The following is a 26,189-nucleotide window of genomic DNA, read 5'->3' as shown; positions in this document are numbered from 1 at the left end:
AGCAGGGCCCACGGTGCCAGACTTGGGCCACATGCAGCAACAGGGAAGGACTTCCTCCTGCGCATCCCCTTGGGGGCAGAGTTGTCTCGGGAGGAACATGCCGTCCAGGTAAGAGAACAGGTGAACAGGCGAATGGGTCCAAAGAGCATCCTCACAGCTCTGACAACTTACGGAGCCGGGGGGTATGTCAGTGACACCCCCAAACACCCCTCAGGGCAGGGCAGGCCACATGAAGCTTGGGGGTGCACCACACAGAGACTGGCTGCCACACTGCACTCCTCCCGCAACCTCTTTGCCCCCTTCACCGTGGGCACTCCATCAACGCTGAGCTCAGAGGAGAAGTCAGAGATCTAGGCGCTTCAAGGAACCTGAGCGGCAGAGGCTCAGGATTCAGACCCGTGAGCTCAAATCCCACCTCCTACTTAGCTGTGCGACTCTGGGAGGTGGGGTGCTGGGTGGCCTCTGACCTGGCTTACTTTACTGGAAAAGCCTTTTTCATGGAGTTTTTGTGAGAGTAGGAAACATGCATGGCTTTCTCTGTTGGGTCTGTTGTGTGGTCTCCATATGGCAGATACATTTTTTACCCAGAGTGGGTCAGTGCGTGTTGGAGGACCCCCTCCCCAGGAGCTGTAAGGAAATGACACACTGCTTGAAGGTTACTTGTGATCTGAATGGCTCTGGCAGATTAAAAGTTATGCTGGGACCCCTGTGTTATTCCTTCTTTCCCCCCCGAGTTGTGTCTGTCAGCTTATAAGTTCTTCGTAATGGAAACACGAAGGAAAGGGGCTGGCAGGGGTCTCCACAGGAGCCAAAACCCCCATGCGCGTGTTTTGTAAACGAGGCCTCGTTCTATTTTGGTCTCTCCTGGAGGATGCACCGCGTTATCTAAAGGCACAGGACAGACCTGGCACTCGAGCCTCGGCAGGTGCCTTTCACGATCACAGGACCACGCCGTCCGCTGATTGGACCGGGTCTCTCTCTGCTTGCCTTGCCCTGCACTAAGGCCTCAAAGTGAGTTCTCAGAAGGGTGCTTGTTTGTTCTGGTACTCAGGAGTTCTGCGAGCTGGCTGCAGGCACCTTCGTGGGATGGTGGTGGGTCTGTCGCGGCTGGGGAAGCTCAGGTCTGAGGCCCAAGCGGGCATGGCCGTGGGCAGCACAGGTCTATGCCTGTGGATTCACTGTGGCGGAGCACCCTCCCCTCCTCAGAGCATCAGCCCCGGTCTCTGATTCTAGCGCCCGTGCTGCTGAGGAGCCCCGTCAGCAGTAACAAGGCCACTAGAGTCCTGTGGTTTCTGTTTGGTGCATGCTCCCCAGAGGATCAGGTACAAGGGCTCTGCTTGTAGGTTTAACAGTAATTCTCTTTGCTGTAAAAATCAGTGTCAAATTCTTTCAGTATTTAAAGAGATTTTGGTCAATAAATGGCATCCAATGAGATATAAGCCAATGGGAATGACTCTGTCCCAGAACGTGAAGGTCTTCGGTTGTAGCTCATCAGTTTAGCAGACAGGCTGTTCACATTCTCCGACTGTTGGAAGAAACAACAGCCACCATCTGCATCCTTATAATAGGTGCCTTCCAAACAAGATGTGTTTTCTGAATGCACGATCTGGACTTTGCAGCAGGGAGCAGCAGGTGCTGGTGTGCAGCCTCCCACCCGGCCGAAGGCCCCACAGTGCGTGCTTTCACCTCTGGGGCCTGGAAGATGCCGAATGGAGGCTGGTCCAGGGCTCCTTGCCAGATGGGTCAACCCTGAGCCGGTTCAGCGATGAGTGAGGAGCACCCGGGTCACTGATCAGCACGCAGAGTAGTGACGACTTAGTCGTGCAGAACCTGGCCCTCAGCCCAGGTTGGTGTCACAGGCTTGTCCTTGGGCTTCTCCACACAGGAGGTGGGTGTGGTCCTTGCTGCTGCACTTCTGCTTCTTGTCCCCACAGCACAAGGGAAACGGCCTTCCTCTTCCCCGCCAGGGACACTAGACAGCTTTAAATTGCCGTGGAAAATATTCTAATGACATCTGCTTCCCTTTCTCTGAAGTTTGACTTGGGTCCCAGGGGGCACAGGGCGCATTGTCCCGACCCGCAGAGGCATGAGCGGGGAGGGAGAGCCCGGGGACATGCCTGCACAGGGCTGTCTGTCCTGGGGCAGAGGGGACTGCAGAAGAAGTCGGGGCAAAAGCCTCAGTGGGAGGTGGCACTGGGCTCTGGCAGACAGGGCGGGGCTGGCGTGAGGCTGTGCAGGTGCAGGAGGCAGACGGGGCACCGCTGCTTTGGATGCGGGGAGTGGGGGCAGGAGCCAAGGCCGGCCACGTGTCCCTGGGCCTAGCTGCTCCGAGCTGGGTGGCAGCCATGGGGCCGGGCGTGCTCTCCCTCTTCTAATTTGCAGACATTTCTCTTAACGACATAATGCTTTTCAGGAGAGGAGAGATCCAGACCATGGAAGCAGCAAAGAGGGACAGCCTTGTGAGAACCCCTCGGACGCAGCCCTCATCTCGGCAAGGGTTTTATCAATGCAAATGCAACCTCTTGTTATTTTAGGGTTTCCAAGGTATTTGCCAAAAACACCGAAGAGAAACTATTGACTGAGAAAAACACACCAGGGAATCCGAAAGTGAATGGTGAAACCGAGAAATGTGGACATGTCCTGGCGTGACGCTGGGAGCTGGGCTTCCTGCACGCGCTCCCGTGCACCCACTTTGTGCGCGGCTGGTCCAGCGGTGGACAGCGCATGCCCACGGAGCTCGAGTTCAGGGAAGGGGCATGGGCACACACAACCAAGCACACCACCGTCAGGGGGACACAGCCAGGAGGACTCCCCGCGGCAGAGGCGGGGGCAAGAACAACCCAGCGGGAGCCCGGGAACCACTCCCCTGAGCCTGACTCGGACACCACTTTGTTCAAGGTCAGATCATGTTCGACAAGCTATTTGAAACAGTGACAGGTTTCCAGGTCGCACTATACGCTGTCCTCCAGATCTAACCTAAACCCCGCTCACAGATCCTACGTGGCTCCCACTTCTCTTATGTCACTAACTCTGCGTGTTCTTGTCAGAATTCGCAGGTGACCTCGTCCAGACTGAGCTGCGTGTGTAACGGAAGCCTCAGACCCTCGGCTTGAGGGCCGGGATCCCACTTTCTACTCTGAGCCCTGCACCCACACAGCCCCCACGAGCACACAGGGCGTCGCAGGGCCTTGCGCACCTGGTGCAGGGCGCCCACCACCTTGCGCGCCTCCTGGTAGGCAGTGTCGGCGCTCCAGTGCGCGTTGAGAGCCTTGAGCGCGGACGCCAGGCGGTTGTGCTCGCGCAGCCACAGCGTGTGCACGGCCGTCAGAGCGGGGACCTCGCTGGCACGGCCGTCCCCCGCCAGGAAGCAGGGCGCTCCGGCTCTCCCGCCGGGGCCGGGCTCAGGCGCGCAGGCTGTGGGCGCGGGTGGACGCGTGAAGGGCAGGTAGGCGCGGCCTGAGTCCCGGTAGCGCGCGTTGACCCGGAGCAGCCCCTCGGCGCTGGTCCAGTTGCGCAGCTGCTTCTCCAAGGCCGGGGAGCTGCCGTACACCGTGGACGCGTCCAGGAACGAGGTCAGCCCGTTCATCTGCTGTCGCGGGTTGGCTGAGGTCAGGTTGCCAAAGAAGGCGCCTTGGATCCCGGAGCCACAGGCGGCAGAAGAGCGGTAAAATGGCAAACAGGCACCACCTGCGGTCCCCGAGGTGTTGGTGGGCAGCTGCGGGAAAGGGCACACGGGGTCACCCAGCCTCTGTGGAGATACCGGAAGCTCCAGGCTGGCCACGGCCGTGGGCCTCCGGGCGGCGCTCTCTGCGGGTCCACTCCTGCCTGTTGCCCTCAGTTCTAGCCTGCCGCACTCCTGCTGGGGTCAGCCTGCCCAGAGGGGGACCCCCGCCCCGCCCCTGCCGGGGTCAGCGTGCCGAGGGGGGGACCCCCTGCCCCCGCCCCCGCCAGGGTCAGCGTGCGGAGAGGGACTGGAGTTAAGGTAGCTGTGATCAATGCAGCTTGTATGCTGTGGTCTTTTACACCTTCTCCCAATTTTTCCCTTTGGTGTATTTTGTTTAGATGCCCGGCCTGTTGGGCCCTCCTATGCAGATGCCCAAAGGGTCCTAACTGCTGGTTTTCTTATCTGGCCCGCCCACCAGAAAGCCCTTCCAGGTCGGGTCCCCCTTCCAGCAACACAGCACAGCCTGGAACAGCCTGGAATAGCCTGGAACAGCCTGGCTGCTTGGCGAACGTGCAGGGGGCAGATGCCGGTGAGGAGGCGACCCGGACTGTCTGCTCTTGGGTAGGAAGTGCCCCCTGCCAGCCTCCAAGATGTTTTCTACAGAGAAGCAATGAACACCCCCACCTGTGTGGTGTCTCCTTGCTGTTAAGAGGGGAAGGGGAACGATATTTATGGAGACCAATTTGGCAATATCCGTGGCGATCGTCATGTGCACTGCCCTCTAGTGCAGCCGTGTTATCGCCAGCAGCTTGCCCGTTAGAGCTACACACAGGCACACGGCTCACGTCCACAGACACGCCCTGCTTCGTTATTTGTGACCACATGAAAACAGCAAAGCTCAAAACTTAAATGGTCATGAACAAGCAAATGGATTAATAAGTTATAATGCATACTTTAAGACTTTAAGAAGTCTTAATCAAATTTCTGTCCACTTAATGATATATGGGGAGAAGTGTACTAACTACAGCTAAGTGACCTGCACCAGGTGCCGAGCACACACATGCACGCACATGCTGTGCACACATATGCAGGGACAAATTCTGGATGGATGCATAGGATTTTCCCAACAGCTGTCACCTCCCCGCTCCCCGTACAGGACAAATGGGGGTTTTGACCTTTCATTTATAGTTCTGGTTGATTTTTTAAATGACATCTATTACTTTCATAATAAATAATAACAGTTTAAAATTCTACCTGTATGGGGAAACATGGGTTTTGGTTTTCACAGGTCAGCTGGCAATCAGCTCCTCCCCCAAATGCAGCTTTGCTGGTGCTCTGAGGCGTGAACGCAATGTCGTGATCAATATATTGCCCCCACACCATTAGGAGATCAGAATATTGATCATCCTCCGTGACGGCCTCGTTGGGAACTTGAATGACTTGTCTTGTCACCTCACGGACCTGATGAGAGAGACCAGCCTGTCATGCGGGATGGACATATGCAGAGAGAGGACACTGAGGGAGCCCGCAGGTCAGGGCGCTCGTTCACGGGCCTGGGAGCCTGCAGGTCAAGGTGCTCACTCGGGACAGGGAGCCTGCACGTCGGGGTGCTCGCTTATGGGATGGGGAGGCCGCAGGTCAGTGTGCTCACTCAGGGGACAGGGAGTCATCTGCGTGATAATGGCCATGACTCAAGGGTGGGCCCGGGGGCCAGGAGGGCTGTTCCCAGGCCTAGACTCGTTTGCAGGTGTGATTACTGCAAGGACCCTGAGACAGGGGCTCTTCAGGGTCTCTAAGTTCTGGGGTTCCAAGTTCTGGGGGTTCCCAGTGGATCCAATGCAATCGCAGGTTCTTAAAACCTGAGAGCCTCTCCTGCCTGTGGTCAGAGGGGATGTGGCTTTGGGGGGCCGGGAAGAGGCTCCGCTGCATTCCCGCCCATACCTGGTCGTAGCCCCGTGAGACCCACGTCACACTCCTCACCTCCGGAACTGGAGGGTGGGAACATTGAGTAGTTTCAGCAGGAGCAGAAACCTAACAGCCCAAGTGAAAGATTTCTGAGCTCCAATCCTCCAAGTAGCCATGTAATTCTGGCAAATATGGGTTTACAGAATCCTGGTCCCTTAACTCTGAGAGTTCAGAGAGCCTCGGGGCTTGAACAGGCAACTAACAGGATGGGGAAAGTATTCCTAACTCATTTAGGGACAGTCGAGTGGAGGCTGACAGTGACCTGCAGAAATGTACGGGGGACGAGCGCAGCTGGAGGGGCCCGTGCGGCCCCACCAGGCCCAGCTACCAGCTCCGACGCTGCTCCCAGCTATGAGGAGCACCTGTTCTGCTCAGCCACGGTCTGGAAGAACAGCCCAGGGAAGTTGATCTTCTGTAGAGAACCTGGGGGTGGGGTACCAGCCCCAAGCTGGTGTGGTCAGATCCTGACTGCTCATGCTGAGCAGAGCATCACGGTCGTATTTCTGGAGAATTCCATTGTCTCACATAGTACAAAACCAGGCAGACTGGTTTATTCATGGAAGCAAGTAGTCAAATTGAAGGCAAAATATCCACTTTTTAACCAAATTCATCAGTGGATTGGATATGAGTTTGCTTAGCAAATAATTTGCCTCTGGAAATAAAGCGGCAACCATCATTTTGCATAAATAAGTGAATTACTTAACTGATAAGTATCTTTGAACACACATCATCCTCTGCCTATGGGTAAAGGAATTTATTTCAAAATGCCAAAATGAGGGGCACCTGAGTGGCTCAGTCAATTAAGCAACTGACTCTTAGTTTCGGTTCAGGTCATGATCTCAGGGTTGTAATATCAAACCCCACATTGAGCTCCGACTCAGACTCAGGGAGTCTGCTTGGGATTCTCTCCCTCTGCTCTTCCCCCACAACCAAATAAATAAATCTTAAAAAAAAAAAAACCCAAAATACCAAAATGATTGTGAAGAGCAGAGAGTTGAACGAGCCTTAATCTAAATCTGCATCGTCCCAGTCACTGACTGGTGACTTCCATCTCTCCGTGCCTCAGCTCCCAAGCTGGCGAGCACAGGCGCTGGAAGGGTGGAGAGCACCAGGCTCTGTGAGCACACCGCCGGGCCCACCGCCCTGAGCCTGGTCTCAGCAGCAGGCTGGCGTCCTCTAAGACGGCGGCATCTGGCAGTGCCACGGGGACTGGGTTCCAGCGCGGTTGGCACAGCATGTGGAGGCACCTACCGGGGGCAGTGGGAAGCCGTTGTACCGCAAGTGGGGGTTCCAGCCTCTGGGCTCACTGACCCCGTCTTCGTAGGTGGGCGGCAGCCATCGCGCCAGGGCTGTGTTGGAGGCTCCCCACCTGGGGTGGTCTCTGTGGAGACAAACGTGAGACTTGCAAGCACGAGATAGCCTACCTTTGGAAAAAGAGGATAGCTGAGTGAGAATGGAAATGTCAGTTCAAAGAGCCAAATGAAATGGGAATTTTCTGTTAGAGAAAAATTTGTGTGTGTGTGTGTGTGTGTTTTAAAGGATAATTTGGACGTAAAATCGTTACAGTGTTCAGGTCCCCTTGGCATTCGTCAACCAAATCCACGTGGGAGCACCCAGTAGGGGCGTTTGAGTGGCCGTTGTAGGGTCTTTGCAAAGAAGTGCGCCTGAGGCCAGTTTGGAGGCGTGCGGTCGACAAGTGTCCAGGCTCAGGAGGCCACACGGCCAGGGGTTAGAGTTGGAGAAGATCGGGATCTAGACTTCTCAGCAAGTGTCTCATGCATCCGATGTGTAGACACTTGGAACATCTAAGTTGTGAAGTCTAAGAGACTCATGAAAAGCTGAATGATTTTGTAAAGTTTTTGGAGTGTTGAGAAATATAAGTATTTAAAAATCCGTTGCTTTGTTTTGACACATTATGATCACGATTAAGGAGGCCACATATGTGGATCGTTCTTCCATAAATGTGACTGATTTAGAAGCTCTGCTCGACAGTGAAAGGAACTGTGAGCTACCCAGGGAGGCTGCTAGTCTGGGCAACCAAGAGTCTGCACATCGGGAGGCAAGACGCAGTTTTGGCCCCCGTGACAGACTGAACAGACCGCGCTTCTCCTAATGGCACCACACGGCTCCGGACTTAGGGAACAGGACTTCACTGCTGCGTCACTCATGTCGCCGCTGCCCCTCAAGGAGCCCTCCAGAGGGCCTTGCTAGCAGGAGGCGGGATGGGGACTTGTGTGTGTCTGCAGGGCGGTGGGTGGGGGAGAATCCTATTATCCACATCCTTCACTGATCTCCAGGGCACCAGCGGGGCTCAATCTGTAGAATGACGCGGGACAGCAATGCATTCAATTAGCGGCAGTAAGTCAGTGTGGGGAGATTGGCGTGCACTCTCACAGTGTCAGATTCGTTACAGTTGGTTTCTCTTTATTGAAATTCCACTGCTTGGGGAGAGGTGTAATTTCACTCCATTAAAAATAATGAAATGCTCATTTAACTGCTTAGGCCATGATTTTTTTGCTGATTGACTTTATATTTCAGTAGCTTGTAGGCTGTCATGACAGCCCCATGGCCCTCGCCTGTCTTTGTGGACACTCGGCAAGGGACTGCACTTGACCTTCACAGCCAGAGCCTCAGCCTGCCCGGCGGGAGCCCAGGACAGAGCGCAGCCTGTGCGGGGGGCGGTGTTCGGTGCCATCCAGAGACCTTCTCACGGCCTCCCCACGAGGCATCCAGCGTCGCTCCCGTGTCAGAAAAATCTCTGCCACCATGGGATCGACCTTTAGCTCCAAATCACTTGCTTATTAGTGTTGGGTTCTAGGCCGCGGGACGGAAAGGGTCATAAGCTGACAGAGTGCGCAGGTGGGAGCGTTTCCAGAGGAGATGTTACAAGGACAGAGCTGTCTGTGCTGTGATGTTTGGAAGCGCTAGCGCCCCTCTCTGAGGCTCCGGCACCCTGGATGCTGTGACACCCCGGGTTCTAAAGAGAGAGGCAGGTCCAACTTCCAGCCTGACCGTGGATGGAAGTCCACCGTGGATGCCGGGAGACTCCGGGGGGTGTCCTCCCAGCTGCGGACAGGGGAGCACCGGGACCGTGCATGGTGTCTGCTTGAGGAGATGCGATGTCACCAAGTGTCTCATGCTGGGGGAACCTCGATGGAGCTTTGACCTCTGTGGCAACGCCACCTTTCCACACCCTCATCTGCGAATGGTGCACACGTGGGCAGCAGGGCAGGGGACGGGACACACAAACCCAGACAACTCCCCATGTGGCCCCAGGACCTGGAGTGGCTCCTACTGTGCCCGATGCCCTGTCCGTTAGCCTGAAGCATAAGAAAGCTCAGCCCATGGTGCGTGGGCCTTGGGCTGGAGCTCCCTGATTGCAGGTGGTGCAGACTCACGAGTGCGTGGTTGATTGATGCGGTGCTTTTCTGTCATGGGCATGGACTCGATGTGCTCCAAGAACTCTGGAAACTTCCCTAGTCTGGCATCATTCGTACCTGTGTTATGGTCCACGTATGTCATGCAGGAAACCCACACCAGCAACATCTACTTTTCCTCAGACGCGAGCATCCTGGGGCCTCAGGGGCGGCGTGCACCCGTCAGGGGTTCTGTTTTGTTTCAGTCAAGCATCAGTATTGTAAACGACCTTAGTGCAGCTTGAGCTCTGAGCAGCCAGTATCTGTTGTCTGGTGGCTACAGTTTGAAGCAGGTTAAACACAGGCCTCCCTACAGGAGACCACCATGTGAAGGACGTCCTCTCCAGTAAGATCCACAAGCTGTCACCTCTGCCAGATGGTTTCACGAATTACGTCAAAACACAAAACAGAAGAAGCAGTGAGTGTAGATATGACCCCGTGGCAGGTGTCCTGATGGAACGCGAGCTGGTGGGTGAGTCTGCAGGTCCCGGCGGACATAATGCTTGTTCACACATGTTTGGAAGACCGATCCCACACTTAGTTTGGGTTTTGACAATTGTTTCAACAAATTAATGCAGAAAATTTTATACACACCAAATTAAACACTAAACCCAGGTAGGTCAGGGATTCTGCCTATAACTCAAATGCATGAATCAGATTTTACCTTCAGAATATATCACTTCCTCTAGGCACTCATGGGTTCTGAGGTCAGAAATTCTCCAAGGATGAGGCTCTGTGCAGAATTACCACGTAACGGAGATGGGTCCCGTCCCGCAGCCTGGAAGGCTGTTCCCAGTCCATCTCTGTGTCCACGCAGGATGTCCGTTTGGCAGGCCTGGGCATGAAGCAGATGAGTCCAGTGATGGTCGGTGTCTCTGTCACCATGTGGATGGAAACGTCATCTGCAATCTCCATCCATCTGGTGGGCGGGTTAGAGGCGGTGAGGGCCAGGCTTTTGAGCAGTCATCTTTAACTTGACGTTAAGCCTGAGCCGGAAAAATTCTGCTGTAATTTTGAGATTCAGCCATCGCCACAGATGAATACATAACAGTTGCCTGATGGTGGGAGCCTTGCTCACAGGAAAAGGCACATGGAATTACATTTATGGTCCTCTGTGGCTAATGCCTCGGGCCAGGATCCAAGAGGTCAGATACTGTCCGGTCATTCGCGGTGAAATCATGACAACACTTAACAGTATCGGGATTGTAGACTGCATGCAAGGACCTTTAGACATTCTCTCTCTCAAAAACCAGAAACCGCTCTGCCAGGTAAGCATCCTTCCCTTTCACGAGGCAGAAACAGGACCCAGAATGCCAATGAGAGTCATCAAGTCGTCACTGTCACATCCAGCAGCCCCAGCAGAGATCTGAGTTTACCCTAACGGATGAGAGCCGCATGCATGCCCACACACTCAGGCCCGGAAAACCCGGGCAGTTGTGGGGACCTGAGGAGCCGCCGGGCAATGCTCCCGAGAGCAGAGTAGGGCCCCCGCAAATACACACTGCACTTGCTTCCACACACGCAACACCCTTGTAGCGCCGATCACATCCTACAAACGAGGAAGATTGTAGATTGTAGAAATTCTTCTTTCCCACTTCCGTTAACTGATGGCACGGGTTGATCCCAGCTCTTGGCATATTCTCAGTAAAGGGAAAACGAACATGAGAAGCCACATCCCATACCTGTGATGCCCACCCATCACCCCACACTGCAGGAAAACTAGCAGAAATGGAGGCGTCTTTTCAATCCACCACTTGGAAATTCAGAAGTTATACAGTTAAATTCCAAGTCACATTTGGCTTAAAGATAGAATGACGGCCAATAGGCAGCCGATACGCAGGGCCAGACCCTGTGGTTCACTGCCCGGCAGCAGCAACTGGTTAAGACTCAGTTAAGGAAGAAAAAGAAAGTGGAGAACAGCCCACGGCGCGTCCATGTTAGAGTCTAGAAGAAAAGCAGTAACAAGGAAACAACCCCCGCCCCCCACAAATCAGAAAGAAATACTGGTGAAATTTTAGTAAAAAATAGGTAGCATAACATGGTGGCAAAGACCAATATATCGGAGACTGAGTTCCCGGAAACCTTGTAAAGAAGTCTGACCACTGGTGAGTCTCAAACGAATAGCAGTCCTATAGCTTCCTGCCGGTGACAAACGTGCCTTCAAAACGGAAATAAAAGATCACGCTCTAGCCCGGATGCTCTAGAAACTCGGCTTAATAACCAGAACTATCCAGAAGGAAAATACACTTTCTCAGGTGAAAAATACGTGCCAGAAAGAAATATCCATCCTGTCTTTAGTCCCTCTATCTGAACAAACCGGGGTTAAACATGCCCGGGGCATGGCACAGAGCCTGCGCAGCGGGCTGGGCCCAGGCTGCAACAGCATGCGTGCATGTGGCATGTGTGGCATGGACACGCACGCGGGAGCAGCCCCGAGCGGGGTATCTGTGTGCACGGAGGACTCCCACCCTCTGCAGCCTGCGCCCCTGGCAGACACTGCGCAGTCGGGGAGCAGGCGGCTAACGGAGGAGACAGGCCCGCCCGGGGCAGGGGGGGCTTCCCCAGGGCTGGGCAGGGACGTCCTGTTCCTGTGAGGGGGCCTGGGAGGCTGAGTTGAGGGGCCCAGGCCCTCCTGGGGAGGGAGGGGGCTGGAGAGGGGACGCACTCACTGGTGTGGAGTGGCTTTAGCAGAGCACAGGAGGGCACCCTGATCATCTGGGAAATCCCACATGTCCTGGATGATTTGGTCCGCTCAAGCATCACCCTCTGTCCTGACCACGGACTGGACCACGTGCCCCTGTCTGTTAGCAGTAGCCCCGTGAGCCCCGTGACCAGCCACGTGAGTGCCACCGTTTTGTCTCATTCTGAGATTCGTTCTGCGTTTCTGGTTAGTCCAGGAGCACAGTCATCATAGGACCTAGCCTTCGAACTGCGAAACTCTCTGTAATAAAAATGGGAGCTAGTCCTGTTTATGCTGGACCCGCTGGGGCCCGTGGTCCCATTCATCAGCTCTGTGAGGACAGGTCTGTCACACTCCCCAGCATGTGTCACAGGGCCTGGCTCAGGGCGCTCAGAGTGTTTGAATAAATATAGGACGGGAGGGAGGGAGGAAGGGAGGGGGAAATAAGGGAGGGAGGGACAGAGGGAGGGAGGACCGCCATCTTTTTCCCAGCTCCCACCCCAGTAGCCATGCTGCCCTCCAGTACCTGGCTGGCTCTGCTCTGGTGCAGACTTGTGTCCTGGGCCCCGTGCCCATCCCCCACCCAAAGAATGTCTGGGCCTCCTCAGCCCTCAGCCTTCTCAGGGTTCTGATCTCAGTCAAGCCCAGGGTTCCTGGGCCTTCCCAGAACCCAACTCTAGGGGACACTTTGTGGAAAGGGTGGGGCAGTGTCGGGACACCCGCGGATGGCATGGACAGGTGTCCAAGGGACACCTGCAGACAGGGCGGGGCAGCGTCCAGGAGACATTGGTGGATGCGGTCATGTGGGGGGGGCACCCGCAGATGCGGTGGAGCAGGTGCGGTGGTCCTGGGCACTCAGAGGCAGGAGAAGACCCGGGTGGTCTGCAGGCTCCTCGGGATGGCCTCTGACCCTGCTGGAGCCCAGCTGCCACCAGAAGACAGAGACAGTCTGAAGGAAACGCCTACCTGTTGTTGCAAGCGCCCGTGATGAGCCTGTACTTGTTGGCCAGGCAGGTTTTTGGACATCTGGGGGGTAGCATGTAGGGCAGGCATCCGGACACGTTCGCAACTGTCTTCAGCACATCTTCCGGCAGGACGTCTGGGTAGAAACAACAGCACATTGACCACCGTTTGTAATGACGAGCCTACCTGCCGCCGTACACGCGGTAAGGAGGTCTTAGACGGGGTCTCTGCACTGGGGACTCCCACACCAGCCATGTCTCCTCTGGGGTGAGGGCTCCTTCTCCTTCAAACCAGTCACTCTCAATAACCCCTGTGCGCTTCCTCACTGCAAGGATTTGGGCTTTTAAAACCTATGTCTGATTTGTGACCTTTCAGAAAAGCAAGTCAGACCCCCAAAGCCCCCAGAGACAGGGCCCCTGTGGGGTCGCATCCCTGATGTGTCTCTGCACCCTGGCAGCGAGGCTGTGCGTCCAGCAAAGCTCGGTCCTTACCCTCCCCCAAGCCCGCCCATTCAGCTGTGTGGGCAGCCCTGCCTTCTCTCCGAGCACTGACTTCTGTTTCCCTCCTTGCCACTCTTTCCAGGTTAGGCCCCAGAAAGCAAGCTTATCTCTTTATTTATTTCCCCAATGCTGTTGCTGTTTATTCAACAAATCAGAGCAAGGCCTGCTTTCTTGTGTGTTCCTAGACAGAATCATCAGTCACTTCTCCATGATGGTTTGTACAAATCCTCCAGATAATGCCATAAAAACAACAGCCAGATACCGGTGAGATTCAGACTTGCTAGAGGAACCCTGGAAAGAACGCATATTCCATTCTAAGTCAGCGAGAAACCAAACTGGCCTCTCAGTGATGCGCAGGGAGCCGTGTCTGCCGGTGGCTCTGTGCGAGCAACAGAATGACCCTGGGGCCAGGCTTCCCATTCTGCCCACGGACAAGTACGCACTCCTCATGAGGCTGAGCACAGCTCCCTCCTGACAGGACGCGCTCAGGCACCCGTGGGAGGAAACCAAGTCCCCTGCACAGAGCCATACTGTCACAGCCGTGCAATGAACAAAAGCAGGGCCAGGAAGGAGCCTGGAAACCGGGTGCCCACACGTGCCTGAGACGCTCCTCACTGACAAGGTCCTAGGCCACGTGGATTCCTAGGGTCACTTTTCTCACACCGCACGTCGTCCATTCCTGTCCACGTTGTGGACAGTGCAAACCTCAGGAAACTGCATACATCAGTCGGTTCTTCGGTTCTGCATATTGGGCTGGACCAAACCCCCCAGCCTCATCTCCCCAGGCACCTGCCTCCCCAGAGCTGAGCAAGGGCACCGACCCTGCAGCAGGTACCAGGGGCTGGGGGTCCGCGCACGCACGGCGGCCTTAGAGCCATTGCTCAACCCCACAATTTGAAACAAAACCATGTCTGATGAACCGTTGGTTGCTATGAAGTCAATTGAACCTGTTAAGTGTGGTATCTGAGAATTCTGGTGAGTCCTGACTTGGCTAAGCCTATCTTATTCGAAAGGCTAACTAGGATGCGACATATGTATACACAACGGAATATTGCTCAGCCATCAAAAATAATGAAATCTTGCCTTCCCCAACGACGTGGATGGAGTTAGACGGTATTATGCTGAGTGAAATAAGTCAGTCAGAGGAAGATAAACACCATATGATCTCACTCATGTGTGGAATTTAAGAAACAAAACAGGCGAACGTAGGGGAAGGGGAGAAGAGGGAGGGAAACGAAGCATAAGAGACTCTTAACGCCAGAGAACAGAAGGAGGGCTGTTGGACGGAGGTGGGGGGATGGGCTGGCTGGGGGTTGCCAGGGCACCTGTTGGGATGAGCCCTGGGTGTTGTATGTAAGTGAGGAATCACTAAATTCCACTCCTGAAACCCATTTTACCCTATGCGTTAACTAACTAAAATTTAAATAAAAACTTGGAATAAAGAAATTAAAAAAAAAATAAAAAATAAAGTAAAAGAAACAAAGGCTAAGTCAGCATTAAGTGTCTCCAGCTCTTTTCGGAGGGAGCACTCAGAGCAAGTGGGCCATGACTCCACACTGAAGAAGCCTGGATACATCTGATTGTCCCAAAGTCCGTCTTCCAGGCCCCCATCCCAGGACGCACGGACCGCCTGGTCCGGCCGGCAGTGCCCTGCCTTAGCCCACAGGCTGCCTTGCTCTGAGGCAGCTCCTCTGCCCGTAGCCCGTGTTGTCCCCAGGTCAGGGTCAGGGTCGGGCAGACTGGCTCTCAAAGCCCTGGAGGAAGTCAACGGAGGCCACGGCCAACAGCAGGGAGGGGCTTTGCCCCGGGCAGCTCCCACGAAAATGCGCCTCCTGGAACAGCCCTGCAAGCAGCTCCCAGCCTTCCGACCGGTCCTCGGAAACCGCCCTGCGCACTTGGACGCCACGCCACCGCTGCCCAGGTGCTTGAGCTGCTGCCCCGCATCACAGGGACAGGTACCTCCCAGGGAGCCCAGACACAATCTCATGCCTGTTCGAGCAACCATTAAGGATCCGCCACATCCGAGCGTGGAGCCGAGCAAGAAGCGCCCCGTGCAGTCCCCGCCCAGCCCTGTGGTCTGCCCCTCGGGGGCCGCTGCTCAGGTGGGGGTAACCTTGGGGGGCTCACCGGTGGGAGGCTGAGATTGTCCGAGCTTCCCGGAGACGCTTGTCTTCAGGGCCTGCACGGAAGCTTCCATGATCTCGGCGGCTCGGGCAATGGCTCGGCTGGTTGGCTCAGGGAGTTTGGAAAAAGACAGAAGCTGTGATGGACGAGGGATCTCTCTTTTGCCGAGGTCCCTACGGCAAAGAGGAGACACAAAGCGGGTTATTCGTTTATGGCTGCTTTCAAAATAATCACTACTCACTTCAACAGAGCATGTGCCAGGGACCAGCACCGTGCGGGTTCGGGGTGGGCGTATCCGGAGGCCATTCACCAGGACCGCCGTAGACAGACAGGACTTGGGGCAGCTAAACCTTCTCATCAAAATCCAGTTAGACGCCTTCGCTGTGTTCCAGCTGGTGAGCGAGGGGCCCTGAGTGCGTGCAGCCCTCTTGGGTCTCCTGGGGCCAGCAAGTGCTCACAGGCCGGCCTGTCCCCTCCAGTCAGAGAATCAACCCCCACAGGGCAGAACAGGGCAACAGAGCCATTTGTGGGGGTACAGGAAACGCTGTGCCCTGTTCCCAGCACCCTGCATCCCCAGCCTCTCACATTCCAACAGCTCCAGCCCCAGGGGATCCATCCAGCCCCCTGCCCACGGCATTTTGGGGCCAGTGACCCGGGGGGGCAGGGGGCCCGAGCCGGCCTCTACCTGGGTGGCACCTGCGGAGTAGAGCGCTGCGGCCCCAGGTAGAGCCAGCAGCTGGAGGGAAGCCCCCCCAGCCGCCCTGGGATCTGCGGCTCCTTACACTCTGCAGAAGCAGCGGAGCTCTGCTTCCAGTGGTCCCACCGACTGTGACCCAGCCAGCCGCCGAAGCTTTCCATGTGTTAGTGATAAGCCCAAATGTGCAGGTTCACTGAGCAAACCAGGGTGGCAGGTGCTGTGCTGAGCACAGCTCATAACTCAGGCTATTACTCCTGAAAACCTTGGGTGGTAAATGCCATAATTAGGCCCATTTTACAAAACTCACTCATTGAGAGTCTGGTAGCTGGCGTCAGGTGGACGGCCAGTGACAGAGGCAATACTGAGACACAAGAACGGCGTGTGTCCACAGCAGATACATTAGAGAAAACCTGAGGTCCCTATGAATGCACATGATCTATAACCACCATAAAAACATGGTATGTGAGGCCTGCCTGTGTGTTTGTAACACCATGTTGTCATGAACACCAGCCTGCAGAGCTTCACGGGACCCCGGCCCCAGACACGGGACCCTGGCCCCATTCATGGGACCCCTGCCCTAGACACAAGACCCCAGCCCCAGAGAGGGGACCCTGGTCCCAGACATGGGACACTGGCCCCACACAAGGGGCCCTGACTCCATTCACAGGACCCCAGCCCCAGACACAAGACCCTGGCCCCAGACACAGGACCCCAGCCCCAGACACAAGACCCTGGCCCCAGACACAAGACCCCAGCCCCATTCATAGGACCCTGGTCCTAGACATGAGACCCCAGCCACCACAGTGCCAGTGCTGGCCTTTCTGGGGCTCCCTGAGACTCTGGGGGAGAGAGGAGAACACACCCCCAAAGACTTCCAGGTTGGACTCCTCAGAGCCCGTGAACAGGCCTGGCTGCATAGCAAAGGGGATTAAGTTGCTGATAGAATTGGGATTGCTAATCAGTTGAGGATGAATGGGGCTCTTCCCCTGGGTTATATCCAGAAGGCCACACAACCACAAGGTGCTTACGAAGGGAGGAGGAAGACGTGGTGGAGGGGAGAAGAGAAGTGGTCAGAGATTCCGTCGCCCCCCCAAAGACAGAGGAAGGGCCCCAGCTGGGGAACATGGGAGCCTCTGGAGCCAGGGAGGTGAGGAAAGGGAGGTTTCCCGGAGTCTCAGAAGGACTGCCGCCCCACAGACTCCTGGACTCTGGCCCACGGAGGTCCGTGATGGACTGTGACCCACGGGATGGTGTGACTGTCCACACGTGCTGTATTAAGCCGCTGGGTTTGGGGCAACGTGCTCCAGCAGCCCTCGGAGGCGAGTGCCCCACTCCTCATGGAGGCCCTGGGCCACGTGTGGCGGCCTCGGAGCCTCAGCCAGGGGACCCCTGTAGCACACGGGCCGCAGGTCTGACCTGCACCCCAGGCGCCCTCCGCTGTTACGTCGACAAGGAGCAAACTTTCCACTTTGTGCAGGGAGGCGCCCTATCTTCCAAGGCTACCCGCTTGGCAAACGTCCCTGGAAAGGCTTCCGGAGTCAAGGCAGGCGGTGCCCTTCTCACCGTGTTTACAAGCAAACCAGCAAGCTGGTGAGCAGAACCTTCTAGGGGCACAGACCCACTGCAGCCCAGTCCCCAGGCCACAGCCCGGGGCACTGACATCCCAGCACGAACCACTGAGACAAAGCCCACGGCCACAGACCTCGTGAACACGACCACGTGAAGGGCCATGTCCCCACGGGCGCAGACGGACTTGGAAAGGCGGCTTCAGGGAAGGTCCTGGGCCAGTGCTTCTCTTCGGGACGGAGCAGCTGTACCCCCTCGGGAGTCTGCAGTGGCCACCCTCCCACCTCCTTATTTTGCCCCAAGTACCCCATTTCTTTGTCCTCAGTGTTCAATGGCAGAAGGAGACTCAGGCCAGCCGCAGCCCACTGACAGACCCGTGGACGAGACCGCTGGGTCAGGGGCCCTGAGATGGCGGACACCCTACCCTTGCACTGGGTGACGCCTTGGCCGAGGGCAGAGGTCAGTTCAGAACCCAGGGAGAAGCCCTTGGCCTCCTGAGGTAGACCCCGAAGGATCTGGCTTGTGCAGCTGAGAGGACACGCCGCAAGCAGGACATGCCTGCCTCCCCCTGCGGCCCGGGGTCCGGGGGCAGCGGCTGAACCCAGTGAGTGGGATGTGGGATAAATGGATGTGGTCCCAGCCCTGGCGGTCAGGCCCGTGGCAGCGGTCACCGGAGGGTGAAAGGGTCCCCTTGCAAATTTTGCAAGATGCCAGGGTGGTGTATACACAGGAGTCGGTTATTGTTGGGGGACAATCTCCCTAGCTCTGGGTTATTTCTTGACACTTTGTGAGGCCAAGGACACCGTCTTTGTTCTCGTCCACCTTCACCAGGATGCTTGGAAAAGGGGCAGCTTTGAGGGGCACCTGGCAGGCTCAGTCAGCAGCGCACCCACTCCTGATCTTGGGGTCCTGAGTTCAAGCCCCACATTGGGCGTGGAGGCTACTGAAAACGGGGGGCAGCGTTGGAAGGCAGAGGAGGTGTCTTCCTCTGCAAAACAGCCCTACGGCCCGTATAACACGGACACCACCGTCTCCAGGGCAAAAGGCGGGCAGGTGGACCCTCCCCTACGGAGGTGGGGGTCCCGCGCTCCATGGCCAGTGTGCCCAGTGGCCAGTCTGGGAAGGGGCGGGAGCTTCAGAAGATCAGGGACACTGGAGTAGGAGGACTTGCAGCTGGAAGTTGGAAAGGACTGTGAGAGAAGGAGCTGACAGCAAGGGCATGTGGGACGCACCCACCTCGATCCCAGAAGAGAACGAACCCCATGGCGGCCGGGGGCGGGGGGCCCATGCACAGCTCGCCACGGCGGCTGGGGGCAAAGCCAGACCGGCCACGCCCAGCATTGTAACACCCGTAGGAAGGGCCCGAGGCAAGTGAGTAAAGGATGTGTCAGTTTTGAAAACGAAGTGTGGGTCCATGAGCACAGGGTCGGGTGACACCCGCGGGGTGACCCGGCGTCTAGGGAAGGGGCGTGCATTGCTCTACGGACCAGGTCTCGGCCGCACAGATGCTGCAGCTCTGGCTTCAGTGACTGCATGGGGGACGCCACCGTCCCTAGCGTGAGTTTATATAATTATTAGTCAGCCGCCAACGAAATAAGCTTGTGAGGATAAAACCTGCTCTTTAGTGTTTGTTTTGTTTGCTTTACAAATATCTCATGTGAGACCACAATGTGCTCAGTACTGATGTCAATTATATGTTTTAAAATCAAAGCTTTTTTTAATGACTTAAACCAGAATGATGGGTCGACTTAATCCTGCACGGAAGGCCCCATGTGACACGGTGTCCTTCAGCCCAAGCCCCCGCTCTGGTCTCAGCTCCTCCCTACTGCCCCGCGGCGAGCAGCCAGCCCCCTGCCGCCGGGATCCCCATGTGCCGCCGGGACTCCCGCCTGCCACCGGGACCCCACCTGCCACCGGGACCCCCGTGTGCCACCAGGACCCCTGCCCGATGCCAGGACCTCTGCCTGCTGCCAGGACCCCCATATGATGCCCGGACCACCGCCTGCCACCAGGATCCCCGTGTGCTGCCGGGACCCCCACCTGCCGCCGGGACCGCAGTACCGAGTCCCGGTGAGATCACTGTGCTTTGCTCTGGGCTTCGCTAGAGACAGAATTTGAGACTGAACATTGGTTCTTTCAGGATCTTGCCCACGAAACCAGGAAAGAGAATGAACGCACACGAGCCCCTGACTGGTCAAGTGGAGGTGCTGGACCGCTGGTGAAAAGTACATGGGGCAGCCCCGTCCCCTAGTGGCCTGCCCCCCCGTTCCCCTGCAGAAAGCCTACCTCTTCATGGTGTGGTAGATGGCGGCGTCCACCCTGCGCCTGCTCTCTTCCACGATGCTGATGACAGCAGAGTCTCTGCTCCGTCCTGTGGAACAACGTATGGCACAATGACGCAGGTTTGTGTGCAGCCACCCTCTGCCATGTTCAGCCATTGAGCCCACGGCTCCTGGGCCCCCTGTGTGGGGTCCTGGCCGGGTCCCCACCTCACAGTGGGCACCAGCTCCCCCGCAGAGCCACCCCTGGAGCGCACGCACCCTCACGCTTGCACCACCTCCACGTGTTGTTGGGCTGCTCTTACTTCCTGCTTGCCAACCCACCTCCCGTGAGCCCAGAGAACCCTGAGCACTTTGTTCCCTAACAAAGAGGTGCAGCAAGTTCATAATATTTCCCTTAAAGTGCAAACCGGACAAAAGATAAATTATTTAGACATGCCAGCACTTTGCAATGACAAGACTTGCATTTTCTTTTACTTTGTGCTTGAAATGTTTAACAAGTCCTATGCTGTAATCGTTCATGGGCCCTCAGAATGCGTATATCGAAGCCTCACCCCCCGTGTGACAACGTGAGGACAGTCACAGGTGGAGCCCCGTGGTGGGGTCAGTAAGACAGGGCCCTGAGCCCCAGCAGGACGCGGTCGGACGCGCCTCCTGGCAGCCTCACCAGACCCCGAATCTGCCGGCTCCTCGATCTGGGGCCTGCAGCCTCTGGGGCATGAGAAATGCATGTCTCCTGTTTATACGCCATCCAGTTGGTGGTAGCTTGTTATAGCAACCCAGACTAAAAGAATGTGAGATTCCATTTCTGGGTTGAAATGTGAGGTTCCAAATGAATAACGTAAAGTAGGCAAGTTTTTGAGTGACACACACAAGTAGCTTCTGTTACTAATATATCTTTTGCATAATCAATACTTTATCAAAGGAAATGCATTTATTTGTAAAAATAAATAGATTATCAGAATGTTTTCGAACATATACACCTTTATGGGAATTGAACTATTTTTAGAATGGTAAATGTCTATATTTAGGATGAAGTGGGCACAGCATATCCCAGAAAATCTGTTAAAGTAGTGAGTACGCTTGGCAGGTGCCCTTGTCCTAAAACTTCACTAATGATTTTGTTGCAGGAAGAAATAAGAGCGTCTAAACTGTGAGGAGTGTCTGCGGAGCCTGAGACAGCAGGGGCCAAAGGCAGGGATCCCAGCAGACTCGGGGGTCCACGAGGGCAGAGCCCAGCACAGGCCCCTGCACGCACCCTCTCCACTGCCCCACCCCGCTCCACCCCAGTCTACTCTGAGTGTGTTGTAAGAAAGACACAATTCCATGTGGATTGTCCCTGGGATTCTGGGAGAGTAATTAGCCACCAAGTGCTGGGTGGCCCTCCATCCGCGAGGGCCTGGGGAGCGCACCGTGGGGCAGGGGCTGCTCTGCCAGGGCCCAGGCCTGTGAGCTCAGGGGTGCTTGCTGTGGAATGTGAACAAGGGGCCAGCAGGTGGGCCCAAGGAGGCAGAAACCCGCAGAACAGGCAGGGGCTCCAAGGACCAAGCTGGGCTTGCGGAGTCTCTCTCAGACCTGCAGGGACAGGGGAGACCCACGAAAGCAGGGGTACCGTGCCCCTGTGATTCCAGACCCACCACACGGCCCTCACGGCTTGGGTTTTCATCCCCAAAGCCAGCATGGCCCCTCACTTGCCAGATGTAACAGTCGCCCTGCTTATTGACCCTGTGCCCGGTGGTGACACTCAGGGGCTCTGGAGCCAGGCCGCCTTGGAACCCCATCTGAAACTGGCCCCTGTGTCTGGTGTCCCACTTCTGATCACCCTGAGGGTTATTTTGAGGGTGAAACAGGTGATTTGTGAAGCTCTTGGCAGAGGGCCCCACAAACCCGAGCGTTTGCAGGAGGCGGCTCTCCTGCTCTCGTCCCCAGCGCTCTCGGCCCCGCGAGTGGCCCTCTGCTCTCCCTCTTCCAGACGGCCAGCCCCGCCGCGGGGTGTGGGATGCGGGTTCAGGCCCACAGGACGCTGGTCCCCAGCCCCGGGCCGACACCTGCACTTTCGGCAAAGGCTACACCAGGGAGGTTCCAAGGACCTCCTCCTCTCCCTTAATTTGTGAGGGGCTCAAAGAGCCCGGGAAACACTTCCACTGATCAGTTTACTCAGGATGCAAATCAACAGCCTGAAGGAGAGACGTGGAGGGTGAGGCCCACAGCAAACGGGCACCTCTCCCCGCGACGTGAGGGGCCAGCTCGGTGGCATGTGGGAACGTTTGGGGTCCCCAACCCGGCAGCTCTCCAAACCCAGTGCTTCTGGGTTTTTATGGAGGCTTCGTCTCGGAGACACTGTAGACATTCCCTGGCCACTGGCACCTGATTCACCCTCCAGCCCCTCCCCTTGCCCAGAGGCAGGGTTGGGGGCCCGGAAAATTCCGACCCTCTGATCACAGGGTTGGTGCTCTTGGCCACCAGCCCCCATCCCTGGGTGACCTGAGGGCTTTCCAAAGTCTCCTTATTAACATAACAAATTCATCTTTATACCCGCCATGGGGGGAGGGGGGCTAGTGTTTAGGGACCTGTGAGCAAGAAAGGGGGAGAAATCCATTCTGGTGTCCAAAGGACTCAGTGTGTTCCTATAAATCCCCACCGCGTGGACGGTGACGGCTCGGTTCTGTCCTCTACCCGAGACGGCGGGCTTGCCCTTCCTTCACAGACCCTGCAGCCCCTTCTCCATCTTAGCTCCTTCCTCCAGGGCTGGTCAGCCTCTCACGGCAGCACAGTCAGCACCACGGACCTCGTGATCTGAACCTGCCCCCTTCTTTTCAGCTCTGAACACTGACTTCTAGAGAGTTCCATGACTTGTCCATCTGAAGACACCAGCCTTCTGAAGACGGTCCCGGTCCACCCCCCACAAAGAAAGTACTCCTTAGGACATAATCTTCTCACATGTCGGAGGCCTGGAGGCTGGAAACTGTTAGGCAAGTGAACGTCATACTTCAGCAAGAAGCAGCAAGTCAACTGTTTCCAAAGAGTGCTTGTTAAAAACAGTTAAAAACAAGAATGCCAAAATCTTCCTCCTCTGAAGCCGTAAATGGTGCGGGCCCCCGAGTGTCACTGCTGACTGACTCTCAGGAGCTGGGTTTGCTCAGAGCTCTGCGTTTGGACCCTGACGTAACTAATCCCTGTTTGCCGAAACCCAAGCAACTGGAATAAAGTTTGCCAACTTTCCTTGTTAAGCGCGTCCCCTCATTAGGCTGGTTCCTAAGTTCCCCGATCTGCAGGAGAGGCCTCTGCTTCCCGCGGTCTGTGTGCACCTTATTTACCTGATTTTCTGTAGCAGCTGTAACTTGTGGGAATGTCTGCCATAAGGATGCTTGTGCATCAGTCTCAACTTTGCACAGAGGACACGCATCCCTCTCTGTGTTGACCAACACACGACTTCGTGAGGACGTCCTCAGGCTCTGCAGAAGGGACCCGTCCTTTCTTTCTTAGACCCACAGGGCCATGCACGCATTTCTGAGCTGAGCCCTCCTGGAATCCTACTCTGGGGCTATTCCTGAGCTAGACTCGAGCGGCATGTACGTGCAAGGGTGCCCTGGCCTCGCTTCTGTCCCCCAGACGGCTACAGGCCACAGCCTGACCCTCAGGTGAGCATGCCCAGGACCTACGTGTGTCCTTGACTGTTTATCAGCCAGTCTCCAGTCCTGGGTTTGGGGCTTCACAGAAGGACCCGGAAGGACAGTGAGCTTGGACACAGCTGTACCTCAGGCCTCTGGGGCCCTCCCGGGAGTGACCAGACAGTGGACACGGGCCTCTGGGGCCCTCCCGGGGCTGTGAGTAGACTGGACACGCAGGGGGGAGGTACCCAGAAGCAAGCCCACAGGCAGCTTCACCTCCAGGCTGCCAGCTTCACGAAGACCCCAGTCCTGTGATAAGAACGCAAACCCATGAAAACACAGAGCAATATCAGGAGTTAAATTGGTGACAGTGAAATGTGACCAATAACAATGATCTTTCAAAGAAAGTTCACCAGTGAAACCTGCCGTTAGCTTGTTGTCAACTGGGAAAAACAGTCTCTTCTCTTAATGAATGGAAAATCGAACACGGTCAGAGAAATGTTTTCTAAATAAGTAATTTGTAAAGTAAACAATTAATAAGCCAGCCGGAAAACACTCCATTTAACAATTAAATACCCCAGACGTGCAGCATATTCTGATCGGATGTAGCACTGTACGTGATTTATATACTTTGTCCAAGTTACAGCAAAAAGAAAATCAAACTCTCCGAGATGGGGCAATAATAAATGTTGCTCTAGGAAAGCTGCAGGTATGACACATACAAGTTTGTCGACTGTGATTTTAAAGCGAATAGTGTGCTGCCGGTAGGCTTGATGCTCTGGAGGTCGGCTGAGGCACAACTTGGTCACAATCAGCCACAGGACTCTCAACTTTTGTTACCGTGGTTTTATAGCTCTAGGGCCTTAATAAGCATGAAATAAAAGGACAAATCAATTAATTCACAAGCCACTTGTGAACATTGTGGCGTGCCGGGCCCCGGGACGACTGGCTCACGCGGGCGAGATGAGACCAACCCTCCTCCGCGGCGGCTAAAACGCATCTGATTTTGTGTCTTGGTGCCCTCCAGACACGGCACACTCCACACAGTGCCGCACGTCAGGGGGTCCCCGTGACGGATGATTTCCCGGTTTCCTGCGTGCGGCAGCTGTGCGAGGGGAGGGGCGTGGGCAGACCCGCGTTCTCTGAGCCCAGCGCTTGCCTCCAGCTTCTTGCCACCTGGGATGGGCTCGGCGCTTTCTTAGGGGCACAGGCGTCTGTGAAGGACATGGGTGCAACTTTCCATGTGGTCACGGAGCCCCGTCTTCAGTGGGATTGGGGAAAGTGGGGCTCCACATGCGCGTCCTCTGTGCAAAGTCGAGGTGGGGCGGGGGCTGTCAGCACGAGGGTCCTCCCACTCCCGAGGAAGGCGTGAGGGGCCTGGGTCCGCAGAAGCCCCGCCAGGCTGTGGGCAGGCAGGAGCCTGCTGGGGGCCGTCTGTGTCCCTGGGGCCGGCAGCCAGACGCACCTCCGACATTTTGCTCCAGTCAAAGCCCTTCAAGGTGTTTGGTGCCTTTTCGTTTTTCTTTTTTAGCCAAACAAAAGCAGAGTTTGAGCTGTGATCATTTTAACCACCCCAACCCTTTCTCAACCCCACTTGACACTGTAGCACCCTGGTTCCAGCACACACATCACTCACAGCAAGTGACCTTACAGCAAAGGAATAAGCAATTTCTCCCAAAGACATGTTTTCCCCCAAATATTCAAGCAGTAAAATGAAGAGTCTCATTAATAGTCAGAGGACACGAGCTGTTCTTCAAACAGGATTGTGTTTCGATCCTTCCGCCCTCCAGAATCCCTGCTCCCTTCTTGGACACGCGGAAGGAAACACGGAAGGATCGGGTCTCCCCTGACTCTCAGGAGCTGCCTCGCCACTCTGTTTGGGTGGCTGTGGACTGTGGCTTCATGAGGTCAAAGAGAATATTTACTCGTCACTCACCCCACAGGAGGTCCTTGCCTCTCAGGAGGAAGGGGAAGAAGCTGTGTGTGCAGGCCGCCACCAGCGTGACACCCAGGACCGCGAGCACTCTCATTCTAACAGTGGAACTGGCAGAGAACATGCGGGCCATCAGGGCAACGCCTGCGGGAGCTGCTTTTCCGGGAACTTGTTAGCTGGACACTCTGTCATCTGGCTCTTCACTAAGTCTCAGCACGACTGACGGCGTCCCACCAGCCTGGGTCTAAAGCCTGGAAGACTCTGACTTGCCTCCCGGACGGAGAGTCCAGCAGCTCTGGGCTGTAGCTGCCGCCCTATAAACCCTCCTTGTGCTTCGGTGCCCATTCAAGCGTCAGGAGCCAGGGCGGCTCCCATGGCCTTGGGTTTGTGCCAGGCTTCTGTGAGCCATCACAAGCAAGCAGGTCCTCGTGAGGCGGAGCCCCGGCCCCCAGCTAGAAAGAAGGAGAAAGAAGGTGTGCGTGTCGAGGAAGAAGAAGCCAGCTAGTCACCCCTCGTGATGCTGGCCTTCTCTTCTGGAAAAGGACCTCGACCTTCTAAGGCCGCCCGACCCTGTGCCGGTCGGGTGGGCCACTGAGGCCGGGCAGCTGTGGGCCGTTACTGCCTCCTGCCTAGACGGTGAACAGGTGCCTCTCCCGGGGTTGGGTGAGCAAGGATACCCCATGTATAAAGCCGGGCTCCCCACTCTGACCCCGGCTAGACCTGCACCACGAGTCTGAGAGGGGCCCATGGCTCCCTTCAGAAGTTGAGGGAGGAAGGGTTTCCGAGGTTGG

The 26,189-nt window shown here is 56.1% G+C and overlaps 1 protein-coding gene across 1 annotated transcript in view; it reads right to left on the bottom strand.

Annotated features, from left to right (window-relative positions):
* Nucleotides 1–25,495, bottom strand: part of TPO (thyroid peroxidase) — a 41,536-nt gene extending 16,041 nt beyond the window's left edge. Inside the window, exons 1-7 of the mRNA XM_027621752.1 lie at nucleotides 25,402–25,495; nucleotides 19,862–19,946; nucleotides 15,316–15,485; nucleotides 12,692–12,824; nucleotides 6,881–7,010; nucleotides 4,919–5,125; nucleotides 3,197–3,715 (exon numbers count right to left, since the gene is read on the bottom strand). Coding sequence (XP_027477553.1) covers nucleotides 3,197–3,715; nucleotides 4,919–5,125; nucleotides 6,881–7,010; nucleotides 12,692–12,824; nucleotides 15,316–15,485; nucleotides 19,862–19,946; nucleotides 25,402–25,495 — 1,338 coding nt within the window. The remainder of the gene's footprint in view (nucleotides 1–3,196; nucleotides 3,716–4,918; nucleotides 5,126–6,880; nucleotides 7,011–12,691; nucleotides 12,825–15,315; nucleotides 15,486–19,861; nucleotides 19,947–25,401) is intronic.
* Nucleotides 25,496–26,189: the final 694 nt, after the last annotated feature.

Source organism: Zalophus californianus, chromosome 8 (assembly GCF_009762305.2).
Source record: "Zalophus californianus isolate mZalCal1 chromosome 8, mZalCal1.pri.v2, whole genome shotgun sequence".
In the NCBI taxonomy this organism is placed as follows: Eukaryota; Metazoa; Chordata; class Mammalia; order Carnivora; family Otariidae; genus Zalophus; species Zalophus californianus.
This window is presented reverse-complemented; position numbering and strand designations above follow the sequence as displayed.